This window comes from Lithobates pipiens, unplaced genomic scaffold (assembly GCF_037356315.1).
Source record: "Lithobates pipiens isolate NorthernLeopardFrog02 unplaced genomic scaffold, aLitPip1_a1.2 Scaffold_10, whole genome shotgun sequence".
NCBI classification, from domain to species: Eukaryota; Metazoa; Chordata; class Amphibia; order Anura; family Ranidae; genus Lithobates; species Lithobates pipiens.
In genome coordinates, this window is record NW_027507686.1 from 53,729,339 (window position 1) to 53,754,432 (window position 25,094).

General features: G+C 41.6%; 1 protein-coding gene across 1 annotated transcript in view; it reads right to left on the reverse strand.

The window, feature by feature from the left end:
- Nucleotides 1–5,475: 5,475 nt before the first annotated feature.
- The window catches only part of GNAO1 (G protein subunit alpha o1), a 364,707-nt gene continuing 345,088 nt past the window's right edge, over nucleotides 5,476–25,094 (reverse strand). Inside the window, exon 8 of the mRNA XM_077455095.1 lies at nucleotides 5,476–7,533. Coding sequence (XP_077311221.1) covers nucleotides 7,346–7,533 — 188 coding nt within the window. The 3' untranslated portion in view covers nucleotides 5,476–7,345. The remainder of the gene's footprint in view (nucleotides 7,534–25,094) is intronic.

Below are 25,094 nucleotides of genomic sequence, written 5' to 3' on the forward strand. Positions count from 1 at the left end.
CAAGAGCACGATGACTCAACCAGGTCATAAAAGAACCCAGAACATCATCTAAAGAACCACAGGCCTCGCTTGCCTCAGGTATGATCAGTGTTCATGATTCAACAATAAGAAAGACTGGGCAAAAATGGCATCCATGGGAAAGTTACAAGGCCAAAGCCTTGGAACTTTCTGACCAAAAAGAACACAACGGCTCATCTCACATTTACCAAAAAACATCTTGATTATCACCAAGACTTTTAGCCAAATATTCTGTGGACTGCTGGGACAAAAATTGTACTTTTTGGAAGGTGTGCATCCTGTTACATCTAGCATAAACCTAATACAGCATTTCATAACAATAACATCATACCAACAGTCAGAGATGGTGGAGGTAGCGTGATGGTCTGGTACTGCTTTGCAGCTTCAGGGCCTGGACGACTTACCATTATTGATGTAACCATGAATTCTGAGCTCTACCTAAAGGAGAATGTCCGGCCATCAGTTCGTGACCTCAAGCTCAAGTGCACTTGGGTTATACAGCAGGACAATGATCTAAAACACAACAGCAAGTCCACCTCCAAATGGTTAAAAAAAAAAAGAAAAATTTTGGTTTTGGGAGTAGCCTAGTCAAAGCCCGGACTTAAAGCCAATTGAGATGTCATATCCTGATCTTACACAGGCCGTTCATGCTGGAAAACCCTTCAATGTGGCTGAATTAAAACAATTCTGCAAAGAAGAGTGGGCCAAAATTGCTCCACAGCAATATGAAAGACTCATTGCCAGTTATTGCAAATGCTTGATTGCAGGTGTTGCCGCCAGTGGTGGCACAACCAGTTATTAGTTTTAGGGGGCAATTACTTTTTCACTTAAAGCCAGGCAGGGTTGAACAGCTTTTTTGCCTTAATAAATAAAACCATAATTTAAAAACTGCATTTTGTATTTACTCGGGTTATCAATAATGGGTTATCAATAATGGGTTGTTCAATAATGAAATTTGTTTTAGGAGTCATTTAAGTGTGACAAATATGCAAAAAAATAAATAAATCAGAAAGGGGCAAATACTTTTTCACACAACTGTACTTACTGCCAAGGAAGAATTTAAGTCTCATTACTATTTCAGGCTTTATGTACATATTGCTGTCTGTATCATTTCTTTTTTTACATTATAGTTTGTGATGTTCTACTATGCTTGCACACTTTACATGTAACTAAATTTTCAGATCAACCAGTATCTGTAGAATGCTACTGGGGATCTGTTAGGCTGGGTTCACACTGGAGATCGCACCGGCTCACAGCAGGAGACCGGAACGTTTCAGGTCCGATTTCAGCCCGAATTTTGGGCTGAATTCGGACCTGAAATGGATCAAAAGATGTACAGGACTCCTGTGCAATTCGCACTGGAGCCGCTGCGGAGATGTGTGAACCAGATTCATTGAGAGCCGGTCACAATCTCGTGATATGCGAAAAAAAAGTAATTCTAAAGCCAAAACTTTTTTGAGAAAGGGTATGAAATTATTAAAACCGGTGTAATTTTTTGTCCTGTGTGTCCTAATGGGGCAATTCCCCTTTCTTGTACTCACAACAGGAAGTGGGAGGAAATCTCCACAAAGGGAAATCCTCTCTAATGTCTCCATTTGAAGATTTCCGCTTTATTTATATTCTAATGACAACTCAAAATTTTGAATGCTGGTGACAGAGGACAAATAGTTTCCACTGTGGCAACACTGACAGCAGTAAAGACCTGACAGCGGTATTAACCACACTAAGGCCGCGTACACACGGGCGGACTGTTCGCCCAACTTTGTCCGCTGAACAGTGTTTGGGCGGACAGTCCGCTCGTGTGTGGGCTTTCAGCGGACAGTTTCAGCGGACAGTTGGACGGACAAGGTTTTTCGGAATTTCCGAAAAACTGTCCGCTGAAACCTTGTTTCAGCGAACAGCCCGCTCGTGTGTAGGCTTGTTCGTCAAACAAAGTTGCGCGCATGCTCAGAAAGGATTTTCACGCCGAAAGCTATAATGCAGTGTATAGGACGTCGTATTTTTCGTCCCGTCGTACGTGCTGTTCACGTCATCGCGCACGGTTTCAGCAAACTGTTCGTTCGTCGTGTGTGGGCATGTCCGTCCATGCTAATTTTGAGCGGACTGTTTGCTGAAACTGTTGGACGGACAAAGTTGGGCGAACAGTCCGCGCGTGTGTACGCGGCCTTAATGTTATATATTACATTAACCTATAAAATTTCAGCTTTAGAAACACTTAATATTTATCTGTATTAATAAGAGCCACAAAATCTTGCCACTGGTACAAGGAGGCCAAGGCCACAGGAAAATTGATAATTGCATGTCAAAAAGATCATAATCACAGAAACAAAATTTTTAATGTTGGCTTCTTATTTAACCACTTGCTCACTGGGCACTTAAACCCCCCTCCTGTCCAGACCAATTTTCAGCTTTCAGCGCTGATGCACTTTGAATGACAATTGCACGGTCATACAACACTGTACCCAAATTAAATTATTTTTTTCCCACAAATAGAGCTTTCTTTTGGTGGTATTTCATCACCTCTGCGGTTTTTATTTTTTGTTAAAAAGTTTTAAAAAGACCAAGTTTAAAAAAAAAGTTTTATTTTTTTTATATTTTGTTAAATTTTTTTGCAAACAGGTAATTTTTCTCCTTCATTGCTGTATGCTGATGAGGCAGCACTGATGGGTGGCAGTGATGGGCACTGATCAGCACTGGTTGGTTACACTGATAGGCAGCACTGCTAGGTGGCACTGGCAGGGGGTACTGGTGGCACAGATGAGGCAGAATTGCCTCTTCCTCTTCGGGACCGATGTCCCTTGCACATAGGCCGGTGATCTGCTTTTTTTTCTCCTCACGCCATCAGCATGAGCAGAAAAAAAGATGATTACCGAGCTTTTGTTTACATCATGTGATCAGCTGTCACTGGCTGACAGCTGATCACGTGGCAAGGGGCCGGGACTGGCCCCTTACTCGGATATGTGATCATCTGAATCTCAGTGACGGGGCGCATGCAAAGGGGAGACCGTCATATGACGCCTTCAAATTCAGGTTCACTCTGTGGCCATCATTCGGTTATAGCGCAGACGCCAAGAAGTAAAAAAAAAAAGGCCCAAAATCATGTCTGCAGACTCTTATCATAATTAGATGGTAAATTGGAGGTCCTACAAACCGCAGAGATCAAGAATCTTCCAATATCCTTGAAAAAAAAAAAAAAAAGTAGAGTGTATTTTTACTTTATTGGCGTGTCCAAAAAAGAAAGAAAAAGTTGATTATGCATGAATGCGGGTGAATTTTACCTGCCAATTCTGACAGACGTCAAGAAAGGATGCTGGGAGTGATCTTCAATACATCTGAACACTGTATCCTGGGCACATTATTTCCTGTAATCTTGTGTTTTTCATGTACATGGACTTGTATTGTCAACTATGAACATTAAATAATTCTTTATAGCAATAGCCTGAGCTTTGGATTTCTCTTTAACTGGGCTAGGGTTGGCTTGCCTTGACAACATTTCCAATGGTTAAACTCCTGGCAATTGGTTGTTGCAAATGAGAAAGCCAATCTCAAGACAGTTTGGAAACCCGTGTAGAATTGGATAATTTTTTATGAGTTAATGTAGTGAAGGCTCTAATTGAATATGCTGCTGGGGCGTTTGAGGTTCAAAACAAATAGAGCAACAAATAGGATGAAGTGGTTAGGTACATGTCCCATGTTGTGGAGGCAGCTGCATCCTGTAGAAATCATCTATGCAGGGATGCCCTGTCCTCTTCCTGATGCTAAACTTGCTGAGGGATTTAAGAGCTCTGAGCCATCATTGAGGCTGCAGTAAACAATCTCTTGACAGGGCCCTGCCCCAATGGGAGAAGGCTTCTTCATTGTTTTCACTGCACGGAACACAATCTCTGAATGGGGGAGAGAATCATGTGATTCATCAGACTCTGCTCAATTCAGAGATCATGTTATATGCTGGGTACATTGTGGAACAAATTTTCCCAACAGAGGAGGAGGGTGTGGGTCCCAGTTGGAAGCGTGTTCACTGAAGCTTAACAGAGGACTGAAAGCTATTATCTACCCAAACACTCACTGTTCAACGGCAGAAAGAAGACTTTCCATCTCTGCACAGATTTTCACAAGATTCAGCTGCCGGCACAACATGGCACTTCATTACAGGTAAGATAAGCCATTAAAAGGCAGAACAGTGGCTTAGTGGTGGCATTACCACCTATCTGGAGTTTCCATGTTCTTCCTGCTAAAGACATGCTGGTAGGTTAAGTGGTCCTATATGTAGAAATGTGAGTTAGGTACCTAAGATTGTAAGCTCCTTGAGGGGCAAGTACTGATGTGAATGTACAATATATATCTAAAGCGCTGCATAAGTTGTTGGCATTAAATAAACGCCTATACTAAATTAAAGCTATGGAGAACTTTTTTAACCCAGCTTCAGGTTATAATAGACATAATGGGTTGGCTATAAAACTTATAATACCAGAGGATCATTTGCACCTAACCACCACATTGATTAGTCTTTTCTTAAGCATTCCTTTTCTTGAAGTTTTCACCCAAGGTCCCGCAAATGGTAGAGGGCAATGCCTAGTACATATGAGAAATCTGACAAAAATACAGCTTTTGAAGCAATCGTTGAATAATCTGATCATTAGTACACAGCTTTCGAGAGCCTATCAGGACAGTTCATGTTAATATCTGAAGGGACAAGCAAGAAATGTTTTTCTTATATAACAGAATAAATCATTTTCGTGTAAATAGTACAGTATTTGTATGAAAAAAAATTGTGTGACTAAGACCATGATTGGAAACAAAAGAATATATTACATAACTTCTGAAGTTGTATTCTGTTGTATAAGAATTTTCTTAACTTAAGTAACCTATTGTTTTTTGATACGAGACTATCATACAAAAAATAAATAAATAACATTCTTGTAGCGTGAACTAGGAATAAGCCTTATTTAGGTGCATCCAAATTACTATACTGTCACTACTAAACCTACAGTTCTCCACATGATCAGGACCAAAGAAGTCCCTCAGATCCAGCTCCAACCCTGACTAAACCCTTCTGGGACTTTTAGGGGGCACACTAGCGGCTAGGGTACATGGAAGAAAGTGTAAAGGTGGCCAAAAAAACATGATGCATTACTCAACATGGTCACTTTTGCATGCTTTACTTGACAAACTCATGATTACCATTAGCAGATGTATTCAGGTTGACTCATTTGCAAGAAAGATCAGCTGGGCATGTTTAAAAACATATATTTGTGATCGCCAAGGCAAAACACTGGGAAGTACCCAATCTGCATTCAGTTGAACGCTTTGATGATCTTGATGCACAGGTTTAGGATGTGGTCAGCAAACTAAACTTCCCAACACGAAATAAACCTTGGAGATACTCTTTAAATGAATGGCATGATGTAGTTTTGAAACAGAATATGATAAAAGAGCAGAATTTTGGACACAAAACTGTACAGACAAACATTCTCTTTATTAAGCTACATACGAGTTTCCATTAGTTACGAGAGTGGCTGGCAGCACCAAACTGAGCGCTCTGCAATACAAAGAACACACTCCAGCTTCATTTCTCGCTCATTTATTGAATCATTTAAGTTTTTTGAAATTTTTTTTTCATTATTTTTTTTCTTTAACATTTGTGACCGCTCTTCTTCAGTTTGCAAGTGAAATGGTGAAGAAGTCTGACTTCTAATCAAAGTAGAAATGACAAAGGTTTGGTCATGAAAACTGTGGATTTAATGTAAACACTACATTCGATTAAATTTATTTTTTTTTGTATTTTTTTCCGCTTTTTTTAAAGTTTTTTTTTTCGCAGCACAAACATCCCACATGAGAGGAAAAAACACCATTCACTAAAAGAGGGTGGGGCGAGAAAGAGGGGAAAGGGGAAGGGGCGAGAGAAGCAGCACAAAGCATTCACTTGGGAACATAAAGGAGATTGTAAAGAAAAGAAGGCTATTCGTAATACACGGAATTGAGAGCAAAAATCCCTAATAGGAGAAAGATTCTGGCAGCTGGAGGTTTAGTGAGAGCTGTGCTTTTTCTATACAAACCCAGAGAGTGCATGGTATACAGTCCAGAGTACGGAAACTTGAACAGAATCAGATCTGTGCAATTCTATAACCCCAGAAAGTTCTTTGTGTCTTCGGGTTCTTTTTTTTTTTTCTACGTAGGGCTTCAAGTCCAACAGAAATAACCCCAATTCCCCCAAAAGAACATGGATTTCCATGATCCCATTCTTTGCTGGAGGCCAAGATGACCTCTCTGGCAGTGAAAGGGGTCTCAGACAATTAAAAAGATGCTTCTTTACAACTGGTGCAAGAAAATAAAAATGATATTAATCATATAAAGGGAGGTGTTAAGCTACAAGCACGTGGGAAAAAAAAGAAAAAAAAAGAAAACAGTTTAGTTTCTTCTAAATGTACAGACTTAGCTAAACCAGATTTACAGCATCCTATGCAGCCACTAATTCAGTGATAACATTACACATCAACTTTTAAGGAAGGCTGTGTTTTTTTGTTTTTGTCTTTTTATTACAAAGGCCAAAAGGTCATGCTACCAGCAGAACGTCAATTTGAGGGTCCGTAGAGCAGTGCGGAGAAATGAGGGACAGCGGGGTAGGTCCCCGAGATTCTTGGAGACTGTTCCCCTGACTCCGCAGTTTGGGTTGGCACTGAAACCTTTTCAAGACAAAAAGGGGCCCACTTCTTTGCTTTTAACAAACTAGAGGGGCATCCCTCGAACCCTCACAGACCCTCATACAGTTACAGCACCCACCAAAAAAAAAAAAAAAAAAATGTTGAGCGCACTGTCCTGCAAGTCTCACAAACACTTCTACCTGGTTTGGAAAATGTTTTGTTTTTACTTTTGTTGTTTAGTAACTCAAGAGCTGAACAGAAAGGAAGTAGACGATTCTTTTTTTTTTGGAGGTTTAATGGGGAAGTAGAGTGTGGTCATCAGAACACCACAAAAATCCTTAAAAAAAGGATTAAAATAGTTTTATGATCTCCCCTTTATCTAAGATATTGTAGTACCCTCATTGATTCTGGAGAGAGGTTGAAATTACGTCTAAGACTCTCTCAGAACTAAGGAGGTGAATTATGGGACACCGAAGAGGTTCTTAAAAATCAAGAACCTTCTTCTGCTTTGGGGGTAGAGAAAGGGGAGGCAGAAAAATCCATTCTGTTGACAGCTCTGAGACAAACTAAAAAGATTGGTTTTATATATATATTTATATATATATATATATGTTTTTTATTTCGCCTTCTCAGTTTACCAACTTGCATTTTATTTTCACCAGCAGATAAATTGCTATACAGAGGAATCAGTACAAGCCGCAGCCTCTGAGGTTGTTGGCAATGATGATGTCGGTGACGGCGTCAAATACCACCTGGATGTTATTCGTATCTGTGGCGCAGGTCATGTGGCAGTAGATCTCTTTGTTGGGTGAGCGGTTTTTGCTCTCAAATTGTGCTTGAATGTAAGCAGCAGCATCATCATAAGTGTTGGGACCTGGAAAGATACAAGAAAAGGGTGAGAAAACAGGGGAAAACTAAAGCACAAAAGAATGCAAGGCATAAAACAAGTTATATGGTCCTTAATTTCTAAAGCTCCAAAATATATGTACTGTACTTTAAATGGGGTTTAAACTTAAACCAAAGGAAAAAAGGTCCACGGGGCCAACCTTTGGGATCTTGCTTCTTAGCAAAATACCAAACCCTGGATTATGTTCAGTAGCTGGAATCCAATCCTTGCACAAAGTGCAGCTAACCTGCGCTTTGTGTGCGATTTAGCTGCACTTTGCCATAGCTATCTTTAGGTCACGTGGTTTTGTTGCACTTTTAGAATGCGCGCCAAAACTGTGGGACATGATTGAAGTACATTGGAAAGTGCAGTATACCTTTTTATGCCATTCAGAAGGAAGGCGGTCTACAATGGCTGGACTTTGGGCAAAAGGTTTCTTGGGGGTCACATTGTCATTTCTGGGGAGGTCTCTTCCGCAGTATAAATAGAATAAAGTAATCCCTAAATTAGAGAGAAGCTGGGGAGCAATATACAGCATAACATAGCGAAAGGAAATAACAATAGGTTTTTCCACTCACACTTATCAAGCTGCCAGATGTGAAGGCATCCAGGGTTAGGTATGAGAGGATTCTGACTATCCTTATGAAGAGAAGCAGGTTGCAGTGAAGGAAGTCAGTGACACACTCCAACAACTGAGATACCAAGCTCTTGTGATACCAAGGTGATACAGGTATTCAAACATTTACAGGAAACCTGCCACTGTTGACCACCATTCTAACATGCTAGTTGCCTGGCTGTCACTGTCTTCAATACTTTCAATTACAGACACTGAACAAGCATGCAGCAACAGAAAGAAAAGTCAGACCCCCTGATCTGCAAATCACTGTAGGTTGATGGAAATTAATCATTTGAATCAGCATAAAAGACAAGCAACTGTTCAATGTTTAAAATAAATGGTCAGCAGCTCACACTGCTTCTTTAAACTTGAGAACACTCTCACCTTGTGTAATCGGAAATAAGAAAACATTTTTCATCACTAAACTCACTTATGGAATCTTTCAGATAAGAAATTGCAGAAGAATCAAAAGAAGATCAGATTGTTTCTGGTGTTGACAGACAGAGGTACTATGCTGCACACTAGGTGGTACTGTCCTTTGATTTTACCCTTTTGGAGGCAAGTCCTTTAGATATATGAACAGGTAACAAAACTATCCATTAAGGGAACACATAAAATTGCCCTTCTTTCTCTGTTTCCGGGATCAGTCTCAAAGGCCATCTACACATTTTTCTTGTTGCGACCAGAACAGTAACATCAAGGCATTGGAAATCCACTGACTCTCCTTCCATCAAGAAATGGATCTCTGAACTTATTTGCAGTGCATGAAGGAACTAACAGCATGCCTTTGAGATGGGTTTTAATATATTACAACCTGGAGCATTAGGATCCATTATGTGAGTACTGACCACTTCAGAAAACAATTATGACACCATTGCTCCTTCCACCATAACCTAGGTGGGGCAGTTGCCCCTTTTGGTGGTTACCCAGCTCCCTCTTCTACTTTCTTTAACCCTACCCACTTATAATTCCTCCAACTATATATGTAGAAAGATATGTGGAGAAGAATATATTTTCCTTTTTTCTCAGTGGGCACCACATCCCTTTATATATCAATAAAACAGAGGCAGGGAGACCACGGATGGGACTGCATTTGTGGCCACTGAGAAATCAAACAAAAATATTTGCATGATCAATTTTTATCCTATAAAGATGAAATAATGGTACAAAACACAATTAAAGTCAATTTATGTATGCAGTTCGTCTTGCAGCATTAAGGCATTCGGGACCAAGACATTTTGCTTTTTTAGGATCCACACCTTAATTGTATATACTATATTATGAATTGTACATTCTCCAAGCAACAATTGTACATCTCATTCCTCAGAACATTATATACAGACGTGAATGTCCACGCGACATATTAAATATCAGTGATCCTAAACTCTATGGGGTCGAAAGTCAATATTGTAATCAGACATGTGCTTTTCCTGATGACATGAAAGTGGTTTTATATTGACGTAATAACATGCTACAGGACAGTGTCCAAATACCCTTGAAAAGTGTTCACACCCCTTGCAATTTTCCACATTTTGCTATGTTACAACCACAGATAAATGTATTTTAACCAGTTGCCGACCGCCGCACGCCGATGTACGTCGGTAGAATGGCACGGGCAGGCATAAGGACATACAAGTACGTCCCTTGCCTCCCGCGGGTCGGGGGCCCGGTCGGGCCCCCGCCCGGTGCCTGCGGTGGTCGGTTTTCGTCCGGGAGCGATCCGGGACGAGGGGGCGGCCATTCATTCATGGCCACCCCCTCGCGATCGCTCCCGACGAATAGAAATCCCCGGTGACATCACTTCCTCTCCTGTAATGTAAACACAGGAGAGGAAGTGATGTATTCTCTCCTCCGTGTCGGTATTTTTCGTTCCGACACGGAGGAGAGCGGATCGGTGAGTTGCACCAACACTCTACACACACAGTAGAACATGCCAGGCACACTCACACCCCCCCTTTACCCCCCGATCACCCCCCCAATTACCCCTGCCCCCCAGTCACAGTGACACCAATGTCTTTTTTTTTTTTTTGCATTGGTGTCATTTGTGACTGTAATAACTGTTAGGGCAGTTAGGGTTAGCCCCCTTTAGTTCTAATGTACCCCCCTAACCCCCCCAATTAAGGTTTAACCCCGTGATCACCCCCCGCCGCCAGTGTCACTAAGGCTGGGTTCACATTGCAGCGGTTTATGAGAACGAATGTGATTCGCACCGCACTGCAGTGCAAATCACATCCGATCTCTGTGCGATTCGAGTTCAGCCATTCGCCGCACCCGCCGCAAATTCGCACGGGACCCTTTTTTTGGCCCGCAGCAGAATCGGATCGCATGGGTGTTCACACCATGCGATCCGAGTTTGCAGATCGCACTGCGATATGCGAACTGATCTGGGGGTGTCAGTAACATTTCACTGACACTCCCAGCAGTTCGCATAGGGCAGTGTGAACTGCCGCCGGGAGGCATGCGATGCGGGAACCCGCCGCGGATTCGCGGCGTTTCCGCATCGCTCCAGTGTGAACCCAGCCTAATAAGCGATCATTTTTCTGATCGCCGTATTAGTGTCACAGGTGACGCTAGTTAGGCAGGTAGGTATTTAGGTTCGCCGCAGCTTTTTATAGCGCCAGGGACCCCCATATACTACCGCATAAAGCCCCCTGATTGCCCCCTAGTTAACCCTTTCACCAGTGATCACCATATAACTGTTACAGGTGACGCTGGTTGGTTAGTTATTTTTTTATAGTTTCAGGGCACCCGCCATTTATTACCTAATAAAGGTTTAACCCCCTGATCACCCGGCGGGTGTCATTTGTGACTAATAACTGTTAGGGCAGTTAGGGTTAGCCCCCTTTAGTTCTAAGGTACCCCCCTAACCCCCCCAATAAAGGTTTAACCCCGTGATCACCCCCCGTCGCCAGTGTCACTAAGGCTGGGTTCACATTGCAGCGGTTTATGAGAACGGATGTGATTCGCACCGCACTGCAGTGCAAATCACATCCGATCTCTGTGCGATTCGAGTTCAGCCATTCGCCGCACCCGCCGCAAATTCGCACGGGACCCTTTTTTTGGCCCGCAGCAGAATCGGATCGCATGGGTGTTCACACCATGCGATCCGAGTTTGCAGATCGCACTGCGATATGCGAACTGATCTGGGGGTGTCAGTAACATTTCACTGACACTCCCAGCAGTTCGCATAGGGCAGTGTGAAATGCCGCCGGGAGGCATGCGATGCGGGAACCCGCCGCGCATTCGTGGCGTTCCCGCATCGCTCCAGTGTGAACCCAGCCCAATAAGCGATCGTTTTTCTGATCGCTGTATTAGTGTCACAGGTGACGCTAGTTAGGCAGGTAGGTATTTAGGTTCGCTGCAGCTTTTTATAGCGCCAGGGACCCCCATATACTACCGCATAAAGCCCCCTAATTGCCCCCTAGTTAACCCTTTCACCAGTGATCACCATATAACTGTTACAGGTGACGCTGGTTGGTTAGTTATTTTTTTATAGTTTCAGGGCACCCGCCATTTATTACCTAGTCTCACTAGTGTACCCCTAAATTTAGGGGTGTCTACTTTCCAAAATGGGGTCATTTGGGGGGGGTTTGTGCCATCTTGGCATTTTATGGCCTTCAAAACTGTAACGCCCTTAGAAAGCCTGAAGGCGGTGCTTGGTTTTCGGGGCCCCGTACGCGGCTAGGCTCCCAAAAAGTCCCACATATGTGGTATCCCCGTACTCAGGAGAAGCAGCAGAATTTATTTTGGGGTGTCATTTCACATATGCCCATGGCATGCGTGAGCAATATATCATTTAGTGACAACTTTGTGAAAAAAAAAAAAAAAAAAAAAGTTTGTAATTTTCCCGCAACTTGTGGCAAAATATAAAATATTCCATGGACTCAACATGCCTCTCAGCAAATAGCTTGGGGTGTCTACTTTCTAAAATGGGGTCATTTGTGGGAGTTTTGTGCCATCTTGGCATTTTATGGCCTTCAAAACTGTAATAGGTAGTGAGAAGTGAACTCAAAAATTTACGCCCTTAGAAAGCCTGAAGGCGGTGCTTGGTTTTCGGGGCCCCGTACGCGGCTAGGCTCCCAAAAAGTCCCACATATGTGGTATCCTCGTACTCAGGAGAAGCAGCAGAATTTATTTTGGGGTGTCATTTCACATATGCCCATGGCATGCATGAGCAATATATCATTTAGTGACAACTTTGTTAAAAAAAAAAAAAAAAAAAAAAAGTTTGTAATTTTCCCGCAACTTGTGGCAAAATATAAAATATTCCATGAACTCAACATGCCTCTCAGCAAATAGCTTGGGGTGTCTACTTTCTAAAATGGGGTCATTTGTGGGGGTTTTGTGCCATCTTGGCATTTTATGGCCTTCAAAACTGTAATAGGTAGTGAGAAGTGAACTCAAAAATTTACGCCCTTAGAAAGCCTGAAGGCGGTGCTTGGTTTTCGGGGCCCCGTACGCGGCTAGGCTCCCAAAAAGTCCCACATATGTGGTATCCCCATACTCAGGAGAAGCAGCAGAATTTATTTTGGGGTGTCATTTCACATACGCCCATAGCATGTGTGAGCAATATATCATTTAGTGACAACTTTGTGTAAAAAAAAAAAAAAATTTTTTTTTTGTCATTATTCAATCGCTTGAGGCAAAAAAATAAAATATTCAATGGGCTCAACATGCCACTTATCAATTTCCTTAGGGGGTCTACTTTCCAAAATGGGGTCATTTGGGGGGGTTTTGTACTGCCCTGCCATTTTAGCACCTCAAGAAATGAGATAGGCAGTCGTAAACTAAAAGCTGCGTAAATTCCAGAAAACGTACCTTAGTTTGTAGATGTGACAACTTTTGCGCAAACCAATAAATATACAATTATTGACTTTTTTTTTACCAAAGACATGTGGCTGAATACATTTTGGCCTAAATGTATGACTAAAATTGAGTTTATTGGATTTTTCTAATAACAAAAAGTAGAAAATATCATTTTTTTTCAAAATTTGCGGTCTTTTTACGTTTATATCGCAAAAAATAAAAATCGCAGAGGCAATCAAATACCATCAAAAGAAAGCTCTATTTGTGGGAAGAAAAGGACGCAAATTTTGTTTGGGTACAACATTGCATGACCGCGCAATTACCAGTTAAAGCAGCGCAGTGCCAAAGTGTAAAAAGACCTCTGGTCATTTACCAGCAAAATGGTCCGGTCTGAAAGTGGTTAAAGGGACTTTATATAATAGACCAATACAAAGTGGCACATAAGTGTGAAGTGGAAGGAAAATGATCGACGATTTTAAAAATATTTTACAAATAAATATCTGAGAAGTGTGGCGTGCATTTGTATTCAGCTCCCTTGATAACCACAACTAAAATCTAGTGGAACAAATTGCCTTCAGAAGTCACCTAATTAGTAAATAAAGTCCACCTGTGTGTAATTTAATCTCAGTATAACTACAGCTGTTATGTGAAGCCCTCAGAGGTTTGTTAGAGAACATCAGTGAACAAACAGCATCATGAAGGCCAAGGAACACCAGCCAGGTCAGGGATAAAGTTTTGGCAAAGTTTACAGCAGGGTTAGGTTATAAAATAAAATATACTAAGCTTTGAACATCTCACGGAGCATGGTTAAATCCATCAAGCGTGTGGCACAAATGCAAACCTAACAAGACATGACCGTCCACCTAAACTGACAGGCCGGTCAAAGAGAGCATTTCATCAGAGAAGCATCAAAAAGACCCATGGTAACTCTGGAGGAGCTGCACTCCACAAATCTGGCCTTTATAGAAGAGTGGCAAGAAGAAAGCCATTGTTGAAAGAAAGGCATAAAAAGTTCAGTTTACAGTTTGCGAGAAGCAATGTGGGGGACACAGCAAACATGTGAAAGCAGGTAAGAAGGTGCTCCGGTCAGATGAGTCCAAAATTGAACTTTTTGGCCTAAAAGCAAAATGCTAAGTGTGGCGGAATAATAACACTGCACATCACCCTGAACACAGCATTCCCACCGTGAAACATGGTGGTGACAGCATCATGTTGCGAGGATGCTGTTCTTTAGCAGGGACAGGGAAGATGGTCAGAGTTGATGAGAAGATGGATGGAGCCAAATACAGGGCAATCTTAGAAGTAAACCTGTCTGCAAAAGACTTGAGACTGGGATGGAGGTTCATCTTCCTGCAGGACAATGACTGTAAACATACAGCCAGAGCTGCAATGCAATGGTTTAGATCAAAGCATTTTCATGTTAGAATAACCAAAATTCCAGACCTAAATCCAGTTGAGAATCTGTGGCAAGACTTGAAAATTGCTGCTCACAGATGCTCTCCATCCAATCTGACAGAGCTTGAGTTATTTTGCAAAGAAGAATGGGCAAAAACTTCTCTAAGGCCGCGTACACACGCGGGGACTGTTCGCCCAACTTTGTCCGTCAAACAGTTTCGGCAAACAGTCCGCTCAAACTTAGCATGGACGGACATGGCCACACACGACGGACGAACAGTTTGCTGAAACCGTGCGCGATGACGTGAACGGCACGTACGACGGGACGAAAAATACGACGTCCTATACACTGCATTATAACTTTCGGCGTGAAAATCCTTTCTGAGCATGCGCGCAACTTTGTTTGACGAACAAGCCTACACACGAGCGGACTGTTCGCTGAAACAAGGTTTCAGCGGACAGTTTTTCGGAAATTCCAAAAACCTTGTCCGTCAAACTGTCCGCTGAAACTGTCCGCTGAAAGCCCACACACGAGCGGACTGTCCGCCCAAACACTGTTCAGCGGACAAAGTTGGGCGAACAGTCCGCCCGTGTGTACGCGGCCTAAATGTGCAAATCTGGTAGAGACATACCCAAAAAGACCCCTTACCACGTGATCAGCTGTCAGCCAATGACAGCTGAACATGTGATGTAAACTGAGCTGGTAATCGGCAATTTTTTCTCCTCACACTGACAGCGTGAGAAAAAAAAAAAAGCCGATCAACGGCGGCTGTGAGAGGGACATTGGTCCCGATCAAGGAGAGCTGCCGCAAGCTCATCTGTGCCCACTGCCTGTGTCACCTAGCAGTACACAACAGTGCAGCCCACCAGCGCTACCCACCAGTGCCCACACTGCCACCAACCAGTGGTACCTATCAGTAACACCTATCAGTGTCCATCAGTGCCATCTTATCAGTGGCCATCTGTGCCTCCTATCAGTACCCACCAGTGCAGCCTATCAGTGCATATCAATGATGGAGAAAAAAATGACCTGTTTGAAAAATTTTAGAACTACGAAACATGATTTTTTTTTTTTTTTTTTAGCAAAAAATAAAAACCCCAGCCCTGATTAAATACCACCAAAAGAAAGCTCTATTTGTGTGACAAAAATTTCATTTGGGTACAGTGTTGTATGACCGCGCAATTGTTGTTCAAAGTGCGTCAGCGCTGAAAACTGGTCTGGGCAGGAGGGGGGTTTAAGTGCCCAGTAAGCAAGTGGTTAATATACATACATCGTTAGAGGGAACATTCATGATATTCTGGGGAATGAGAGCTACAATTGGTGCTTGGCGAATGTACAATTCACCATATAGAATATACAACTGAACTATATACATGAATTTGAAATAGTTTTAATTGGGCTTTGTACCTTACTGTTTTTATCTTTATATAATCAAAATTGATGTTAATATTTTTGTCTGATTTGTTGGTGGCACACGCAAAGTCCCACCCATGATATCCCTGCCTCATCTGGCACTTAAAAAGGGGGGTGTAATTTCTCCAACTACTTTAGCTTTATTTCTAATGTGATTTCTACTGACCTTTAGTAAACAGAACTTACTGTATACCTTTATATACTCACATAATAGGGTTATTAAAGTTCTATTTCAATCTATCCTGATTAGCTAATGACTGTGATCAATCCCACTCTGTACTTTCTCTATACTTGCTTTGTATGGAAAATGTTCAATAAACTTATTACTACATAAAAAAAAGAATAGACAGAATACCCCCTTGGGCAAACAAAAGAATCCAACATAACTTCCAGTCGACACAAAAAAAGCAGATTGTCAAGAAATGTTTATTGGATTCCTCCACTTGCCTGACGAGCCTAATTAAACAATTTAACGTGGTTGTATACCTTTTTTATATTTTTACCTACAGTTAAGCCCACAAGACTTACCTGTAGGTAAAGTGAATATCCCCTTTGCATGCAGTTGCTGACACCAGAAGCGCATCTGATGTGAAGGTTCAGATGCCGGAAAGAAGTCTCCCGTAAGCGTGAGTGATGACATTGTGGCTTCCGGCCACTCACAGCATCAGAGCCGCGAACCCGGGAAGACACGCCGAGGGGAAATGTCAGCTCCCTCGGAGGTGACTGGGATCAGCTGCCGACACCTCAATCTAAGGTAAGTATTTCATAATGAGCTAGTATGCAGTGCATACTAGCTCATTATGCCTTTTGCCTTACGGGTTTAAAAATAAAAATAAAAATAAAATATGTGTGTGGGTATACAACCGCTTTAAATAGAGGGAAGGAGATTAATCCCCTAAGAATCCTGGATATATACTCCAGTCGCGGAAGGTGTTTCTAGACCTGGAAACAGGTCTATATTGGAGCTGAGCACAGTGGTGAAAGGTGGGAGTCACAGCACATAAACATTATAAAAGACCAGGTCCAACAAAGGTTGGCACAAGGAGCACATCTAGAAGGAATATTATTGAGTGAAAGAGGAATGTGTCACATAGGAACTGTGTACGTTTAATTTTAACACATGAAGCAATTATGTCACTGAATAAATTTATCTTGATTTACTTAAATTGTTTATGCACAGTGAAGATTGGTTAATTTCAGTTATGAAAGGCGTGTGTATATAATATATATAGGTGTATGTGTATATACACACACACACACACACATATTTTTTCACTTAGTAGTTGTGAGAACACACTAATTTGGCTTGCTGCCAGCTATTAGCATCCATTATTTAGGAACACACAAGATAAGGGAGCGTGGGATAATACACAATGATTTACCATTTAATCCTTACAGAGGGAGTAGAAACTGCATATTACCATTTTGGCTTTCACTATGTGTTTTACTGTCCATCGGTTTCCAACACCTTTTTTATGATGTCACAAGTTTATAATAAATTGGCAGGCAGCATGATCTGACAGTTTACAAAATCTCTGTCCACAGCAAAGGAGAGATTGGCATACTTTAAAATGTGATGCAAGAAAATCATTCCATTTTGTCTTGCACATCTCAAGGTCATTCAACATCTTATCCAGTTTTTCATCAACAAACTTTATGCTCATTAAACTGTGACATTAATAAATGAGGATTAATTAAAATCATTTGCAACTGTATAGCATGGGTTAAAAATGCTGAGTGATTGATGACCAAGGAACATGAAAAAAATCAACTGCTTATTGGAGAAAGAACCTCTAAAGAATATCAAAAACCTTAAAAGGAAATTTCCTGTCAGTTTTCCAGTTCTCTTCCACAACAACTTTTATTCCCCCCCAATATATTTAGCCTGTCCGCCTCTGTTTTTCCCCGCACCCAGGCCTTTACTGCATTTGTAGCAATACATTTTGAGCTTTTTGACTTAATTCTTAATCTTAGAATTGCCTTTAAAGTGGAAGTAAGCTCCCCTATCGTTTTCAGCCAAGGAAGCTGCCATCTTTGCCTCTGTTTAATCTTCAACTGCTATGGTGCTGCACATGTGATTCGTTATGACACCAGCCATTGGATGGTTTGATAGTTTGGCTGAGAGCACAGCCAATGTGCAGTTAGCATTCCCGGCATGCCTTTTTTTTAACTGTTTAAATCCATGGGTTTACTTCCACTATAAGGAATAACGATCTCCCTCCAACAACTACTCTTGCTTTTATTTTTTGCATATTCATTGCCAGGCAGCTGAACACGATTTTCATATTTTTACTTTGCTTCTTCTGGTCATGTTCTTAGAATTATATGCAAATACCAAATGCGTGTAAACAATTGATAAAACGTGACAAAAAAAATTGAAATAAACCAGTGAAACCATGTCTGAAAAACAAGAGTCCTGAAATAAAATAAAATTATGAGTGCAAAAAACCTCTATAGGCAAGTTCAAAATTATGGTTATGTTAAGAACAAACTTAATGACAAAAAAAATGTGTGTATAAAAATTAGTCCATCTGTGAATCAAGTGCTTGATCCAATGAAAATATCCATCAGAAACAATACAAGAGTAAAGGTTCAGCGCAAACATATCCAAAAATGCTTCATCACCATGCTAAGGAATAAATAGTACTTACCAAATCCAACAAGGATCTATATGGGTGTGTCTTCACAATGGGAAATCAGCCGTTAATGATCACTTGCTGGAACTCAGGCTGAACACCGACTCCCCCTGCTGCTGAAGAAATGTCAACAGAATCCTTGTGCGTGTCTCCACCAGGATAATTCAGCTAGTTATGATTAGTTGCTGGGATTTATATTAGACACCGGGGCTTGAAGTGCTCAAAAATAAGGGTGTTGGAGAGGTAGAAAAAAAACTCAGTGCATTAACTTTTTAAAACAGATAAAAGTTTAATAAAAAGTTGCACTGACAAAAAATTTGATAAAATAGCACAATAGTGTAAGCATGACCGCCTGCAGTGCAGTCTGTACTCTAAAGCACCACACTGCTAGCTCCTTGTCCGATGCGTTTCCCCTGAATAGGCGTCAACTGGGATTGGAGGCTAGTTTTCAGCGTTAATCCCATTTCCTTTAAAGAAAGAAACAGGAAGTGGTCATAATTTGCATAGGAGCCCCCAGTGAGGGGAAAGGCACACTTCCTCTTGTCACTTAAGGAATACAATGGGTCAAAGATTTTCGAAGTATACAGCGAACAAGAACAAAGCAATTGATATATAAAATACAATACCTTTCACATACATTGAAAAGAAATATTAAAAAAATAGTTTATTAGAGCAATTTTGCATCAAACTGCCTTTAATGGCTAAAAATGAAACCACAGGACAGGGCCAGATACATGCCTTTATATCCTCACACTGTAAATTAACAATTAAATTGAGAAAACCTTTTTTGTTTTCTTATTAAAAGACAAAAAAATCGAAAATGAATTAAAAAACATTCTATGAGTTAACACTGGTGTGCACTGTTCCTCACAAAACTATTGGACCGATTCCGGTGTGCTTTTGATATACTCAAAAATTATACACCTCAGATATCATTTTTGGAAGGATAGACATATAATGAGACTGTTCATGCACCATTATAAGGGTTTCACATTAATGATGTGTACGTCTAAACTTTGACGTTTGTGTAGCTAACGGTTAATCCCTTTTATGATGGCATCCATGTTTTATTTTTCTAGATATGTATGTTAATTTTGTATGTCTATCCTTATTAAAATTATATCTCGGATGTATACATTTTGAGTATATCAAGAGTACACTAGAAATGGTCCAATGGTTTTGCGAGTAACCGTGCACACCAGTGTTCACTCATAGAAGTTTTAAATACAATTTTTGATTTTTTTATAAAATCATTTTTACTATTTAATTTTTTTTTTTCCTCGATTTAATTGTTAATTTACAGTGTGAGGATATAAATGTATGCATCAGGGCCTGTGGTTTAATTTTTGGCCATTAAAGGCAGTTTGATGCCAGATTAGTCCAAAGAGCTCACGTGGCTATTTTTTGAATACTCCAGAATTTCTTTTTAATGTATATGAAATGTATATTATTTTACATATCAATTACTTTGTGCTTGGTTGCTATACACTTGGGCCATTTTTGACCCATTGTATTCACTAAGCGGGAAGCGGAAGTGTGTCTTCTATGCAAATTATGACCACTTCCTGGTCCTAGCCTCCAATCTCATTTGACGCCTATTCAGGGAAAATACGTCATACAAGGAGCTAACAGTGTGGTGTTTTAGAGCTCACACTATTGTGCCAGTTTATAAAATTTTTTGTAAGTGAAATTTATTAAACTTATCTGTTTAAAACATTAATACACTATGAGTGAGCTTTTTTCTACCTTTCCAACATGCTTATTTTGAGCGCTCAAGCCGGTGTCTAATGTGAATCCCAGCAACTGTTCATAACTAGCTGAATTACCCTGGAGGGGACACACACACAGGGATCTTCCTGTTGTAATTTCTTCAGCAGCAGGGGGAGTCTGTGTTCAGCCCGAGTTCTAGCAGGTGATCATTAACAGCCAATTTCCCATTGAGGAGACACTTGCATATCAATCCTTTTAAGATCTTTGGATCTGATAAGCTGGCATCTATTTATTCCTTAGCCCTCCGATGAAGCATTTTTGGATAGGTTTGCACTGAATCTACTCTAGATTTAGCAGTTGAATCACAGATGGACTAATTTTTATACACATTTTTGTCATTAACCATATCCCCACCGCCGCACGCCGATTTACTTCGGCAGAGTGGCTCGGGCAGGCAAAAGGGTGTACCCTACGTTCCTTTGAATTTCCCACCTAGCGAGCGCGGGTCCCGCAAACTTGATGTTCGTTGGCGGCCTGCGATTGCGGTGAGGAGAGGCAGAACAGGGACATGCCTATGTAAACATTTCCCTGTTCTGCCTAGTGACTTGACAGAGATCTACTGTTCCCCGTCATCAGGAGCAGTGATCTATGTCATGTTGTAGTGAGCCCACCCCCCCTACAGTTGGAACACACCTAGGGAATGCAGTTAACCCCCTGAATGCCCCCTAGGGTTTAACCCCTTCCCTGCCAGTGACATTTATACAGTAATTAGTGGCTATTTTTAGCTCTGATCGCACTATAAATGTCAATGGTCCCAAAATAGTGTCAAACGTGTCTGTTCGCCGCAATGTCGCAGTCATGATAAAAATCACAAAATCGCTGCCATTACTAGTAAAAAAAAATGTATAATAAAAATGCCATAAAGCTATCCCCCATTTTGTAGACACAACTTTTTTGCAAACCAATCAATATACACTTATTGCAATTTTTTTTAACCAAAAATATGTAGAAGAATACATATTGGCCTAAACTGTGGAAGAAATTAGTTTTTTTTTCTATAGTTTTGGGGGATATTTATTATAGCGAAAAGTAAAAAATATAGCCTTTTTTCAAAATTGGTGTTTTTTTGGTTTATAGCGCAAAAAAATAAAAAAACTGCAGAGGTGATCAAATAGCACCAAAAGAAAGCTCTATTTGTGGGGGGAAAAAAAAGTGAAGTGGTTACATACATACTTAGTAGGTGAGGTTGAAAAAAGACAAGTCCATCAAGTCCAACTTATGTTAGTTAAGGTTGTTCTTAACATAATAATCATTTTGAACTTGCCTATTAGAGTTTTTTTGCACTCATAATTTTATTTTATTTCAGGACTGGTTTATTAAAAAAATTTTTTTTTATCAATTGTTTACACACATTTGGTATTTGCATACGAGTCTATGAACTTATACATTTAGTTTTGACAGCGCACGTTACACTTAATACCACATTTACCACGTCCCACCAATCCAGGGATTACTTTCAGCGCTGCAGTCTCTCACTATATTTGCCAAGCGCACCCTTTTTCATTGTACATAGTTCTTAGACTTTCCTAAATCAAGCTTTAGTCCAGTTTTCCCTAACTATTGCATTTATTTGTACACCTTTTGGCCTGGTTCACATTGGTGTACCTAAATGTGCACCTGTGTGAGGGTATTTTGTGAATCTGCATGTCCTTCTGTGTCCCAACTGACATGAATGGGACTGCTTGAACGCGGATGCATGGAACACCTATGCATCACATGCACATGTTTTAAAAAAGCCCTTTCACTTAAGACATCTATTTTCCACCATCGCCACATTATTAGGATATGCAAGGCACTGTACTGTTCTACATATTGTGCCCTTATTTCAGATCTCTACTGACACTAAATTCTATCACAGTTCCCTTTTGAAACCCTGCTAAAAAAAAACAAAAAAAACAAAAAGAGACAAGGTCACCTTAGTCATTCAGGGCAAAGTGACTGTTTATGCAGCTAGGAGAGGTCATTCCCTCGGCCATGTCACAGTGCTTGAGTCTAGCAATTGGCTACATATGCTCTCCTGTCTCCAGGAGTATTTGTTATTTTTTTCTGGCTTAGGCAGTACAAGGAGCAGTGGGGGAGTAGAGAACTGGGTTATTGGGCTATTAGACTGATTCAATGCGTCAATAAGCCACTGGCCTCAAACATATGCAATTTAAGGGTTTTGGTTTTCCTCTGACTTTCTAATTTGCACGCTTGTTCTGAATTAGGGACAGAGAAAGTACAACTCGACAACTAGTATTATAAGGGGATGAAGCAATGGAAGTTCCTATACTTCTTTTAGAACATGGTTCCTTTAACAAATGATATGTGTAACTTACAACCAGTGCTTCCTTAACCTCCTCCCACCAAGCCACTGCATATAAACGGCTGGGGTGGGCATTTCCTCCTGAGTGAACGTTCCTGAACGTCCCTCAGAAAGAGCATGCCCATCCTGGTGTGCCTGTGTCCCCCGGACACAGCACAACACCGCTCAGAGTTCTTTGCCACGAGGTGCCATGTTCAACTTCCAGTGACCAGTATGAGAGAGAGAGAGAGAGAGAGAGAGAGAGAGAGAGAGAGAGAGAGAGAGAGAGAGAACACCAAATTTAACAGACCTGCTCCCCATTCACACCCGAGACTTTATAACGCCGAGTCACATGACACCGGGGAGGGAAAATGGCTACTTGGGCCTAATGTGGACTTTTTTTACTTAGGCCCGTTGAACATATGCAGATCATTCATTTCATCAGAACAGAATGCATGAAGATAAAAAAAAACCTTCTGCCTTTACAACCCCTTTAATGGCTTGGAGAGGATCTGCAAGAAGTGGGACAAATCCCTTCTGAGATGTGTGCAAACCTGGTGGCCAACTACAAGAAATGTCTGACCTGAGATTGCCAACAAGGGTTTTGCCACCAAGTAATAAGTCATGTTTTGCGAAGGGGTCAAAAACTTCACTCATTGCAAATCAATTTATAACTTTTTTGAAATATGTTTTTCTGGATATTTTTGTTGTTATTCTATCTCATTCTATCTTATTCTGTTAAAATAAACCTACCATTAAAATATAGACTGATCATTTGTCAGTGAGCAAACATAAAAAATCAGCAGGGGGTCAAATAATTTTCCCCCTCACTGTAGGGTGAAAAAATAGGATTTGTGTACTCACCGTAAAATCCTTTTCTCTAATTCACCGACCGACACAGCTCCTCTCTGTAACTAAATGGGTTTGTTAGCCTGCCATTAGGAGAACTAGGCAAAAATTGTAACCCAATACACAACTTTAGTCCCGCACCGGGGGGCTGACCCTATGCTAACAATCCTCCCTACCGCCCAGGCAGAACGTCAACAAGCAGTATAACGTAGAGAAAAGGAGGGGTGGGTGCTGTGTCGGTCGGTGAATTACAGAGAAAAGGATTTTACGGTGAGTACACAGACACAGCCCCTCTCTGTAACTAAATAGGACGTCCCCAAGCAGTGCCAAACGAGGTATGGGAAACCACAGCATTAAAACGCCATCCACCATGGCAAGTGGGAACTAGTGAAACGAAACCCACAAAAAAACAGTAGTGTACAGAAAAAACACACCACCACAACCGGGCATTCTCAACAGGAGAGATCCCCAACACTGCAACCTTTTTGCGGAAGTAATGCAACAGTGCATTAACAAACAGTACTGTGTTTTTATCGAAAAACCAGGAAAAAATCTAAATTGCAACTACACGGCCACCTGCAAAACTTTGCGGCCAAAACAGGCATCAGCCGATGCACTGACGTCTACCTTGTAGAACTTGGTAAACGTATGGACAGACGACCAGGTCGCCGCCCTTCACACCTGAGCGACAGACGCTTGGTGTCAGAAGGCGAAAGACGTTCCGATTGCTCTTGTACAGTGGGCCGTGACTGGAAAGGGGGGAACCTGCCCCTTCAAGGCGTAGGCTTGGACTACAATCTGTCTGATCCACCTGGAAATGGCCGACGAGACCGCCATACCCTACTTTGGAACAGGCACCGAAATAAACAGCGAGTCTGACTTCCAAAAGGGAGTCATGGCAGACAAGTACACCTTCAGAGCCCTAACCACATCGAGAGCATGAAGGGCCACCCTCTTTGGGGTGCTTCGGCTTAGGATACAACGATAGTAATACAATGTCCTCATTGATATGAAAAGCCGAAACCACCTTCGGTAGAAAGGACGGTATTGGACACAACACCACCTTATCCCTGTGGATAACCAGATAAGGCGACTTGCAGGACAAGGCCTCCAATTTCGATGGCCACTAGAAAGACCACCTTCTGTGAAAGGGTCAACAGGAGAATCTCCCTGATATTCTCAAACAATGGCTTCTGAAGCGCCGACAACACCAGGTTCAAATCCCATGGGGGTAACGGTGGACACACCGGAGGGACTACATGTCGTACCCCCTGAACAAAGGTACTGACTAATGAGTGAGATGCCAGGGGTCATGGAAAAAAGACAGGCAGGGCTGAAATTTGCCCCTTAATGGTGCTCAACGCCAATTTCTGGTCTACTCCTTGCTGAAGAAACAGCAGGATCCTGGATATAGAAAAGGAGCGCGGATGCCACCCTTTCTCCTCACACATGGAGATGTAAGCCTTCCAGGTACGATAGTATATCTTCCGTGAAGATTTCTGCGCCCTCAGCATAGTGGGAATCACCGAGTCTGACAGACCCCGATTCCGCAGCACCTGGCTCTCAATAGCCATGCCGTTAAAGCCAGCGATGGTAAAGCAGGGTGAAAGATTGGACCTCGAGATAGGAGGTCCTCTCGCAGCAGTCACCAGGGAGCGTCTGCCACCAGATGCACCAGATCTGCGCACCAGGGCTGCTGAGGCCAATCTGGGGCAACCAGGATTACTGGAATCCCCTCGGCTTCCACTCTGCGAAGCAGACGTGGCAACAGTTTTAGTG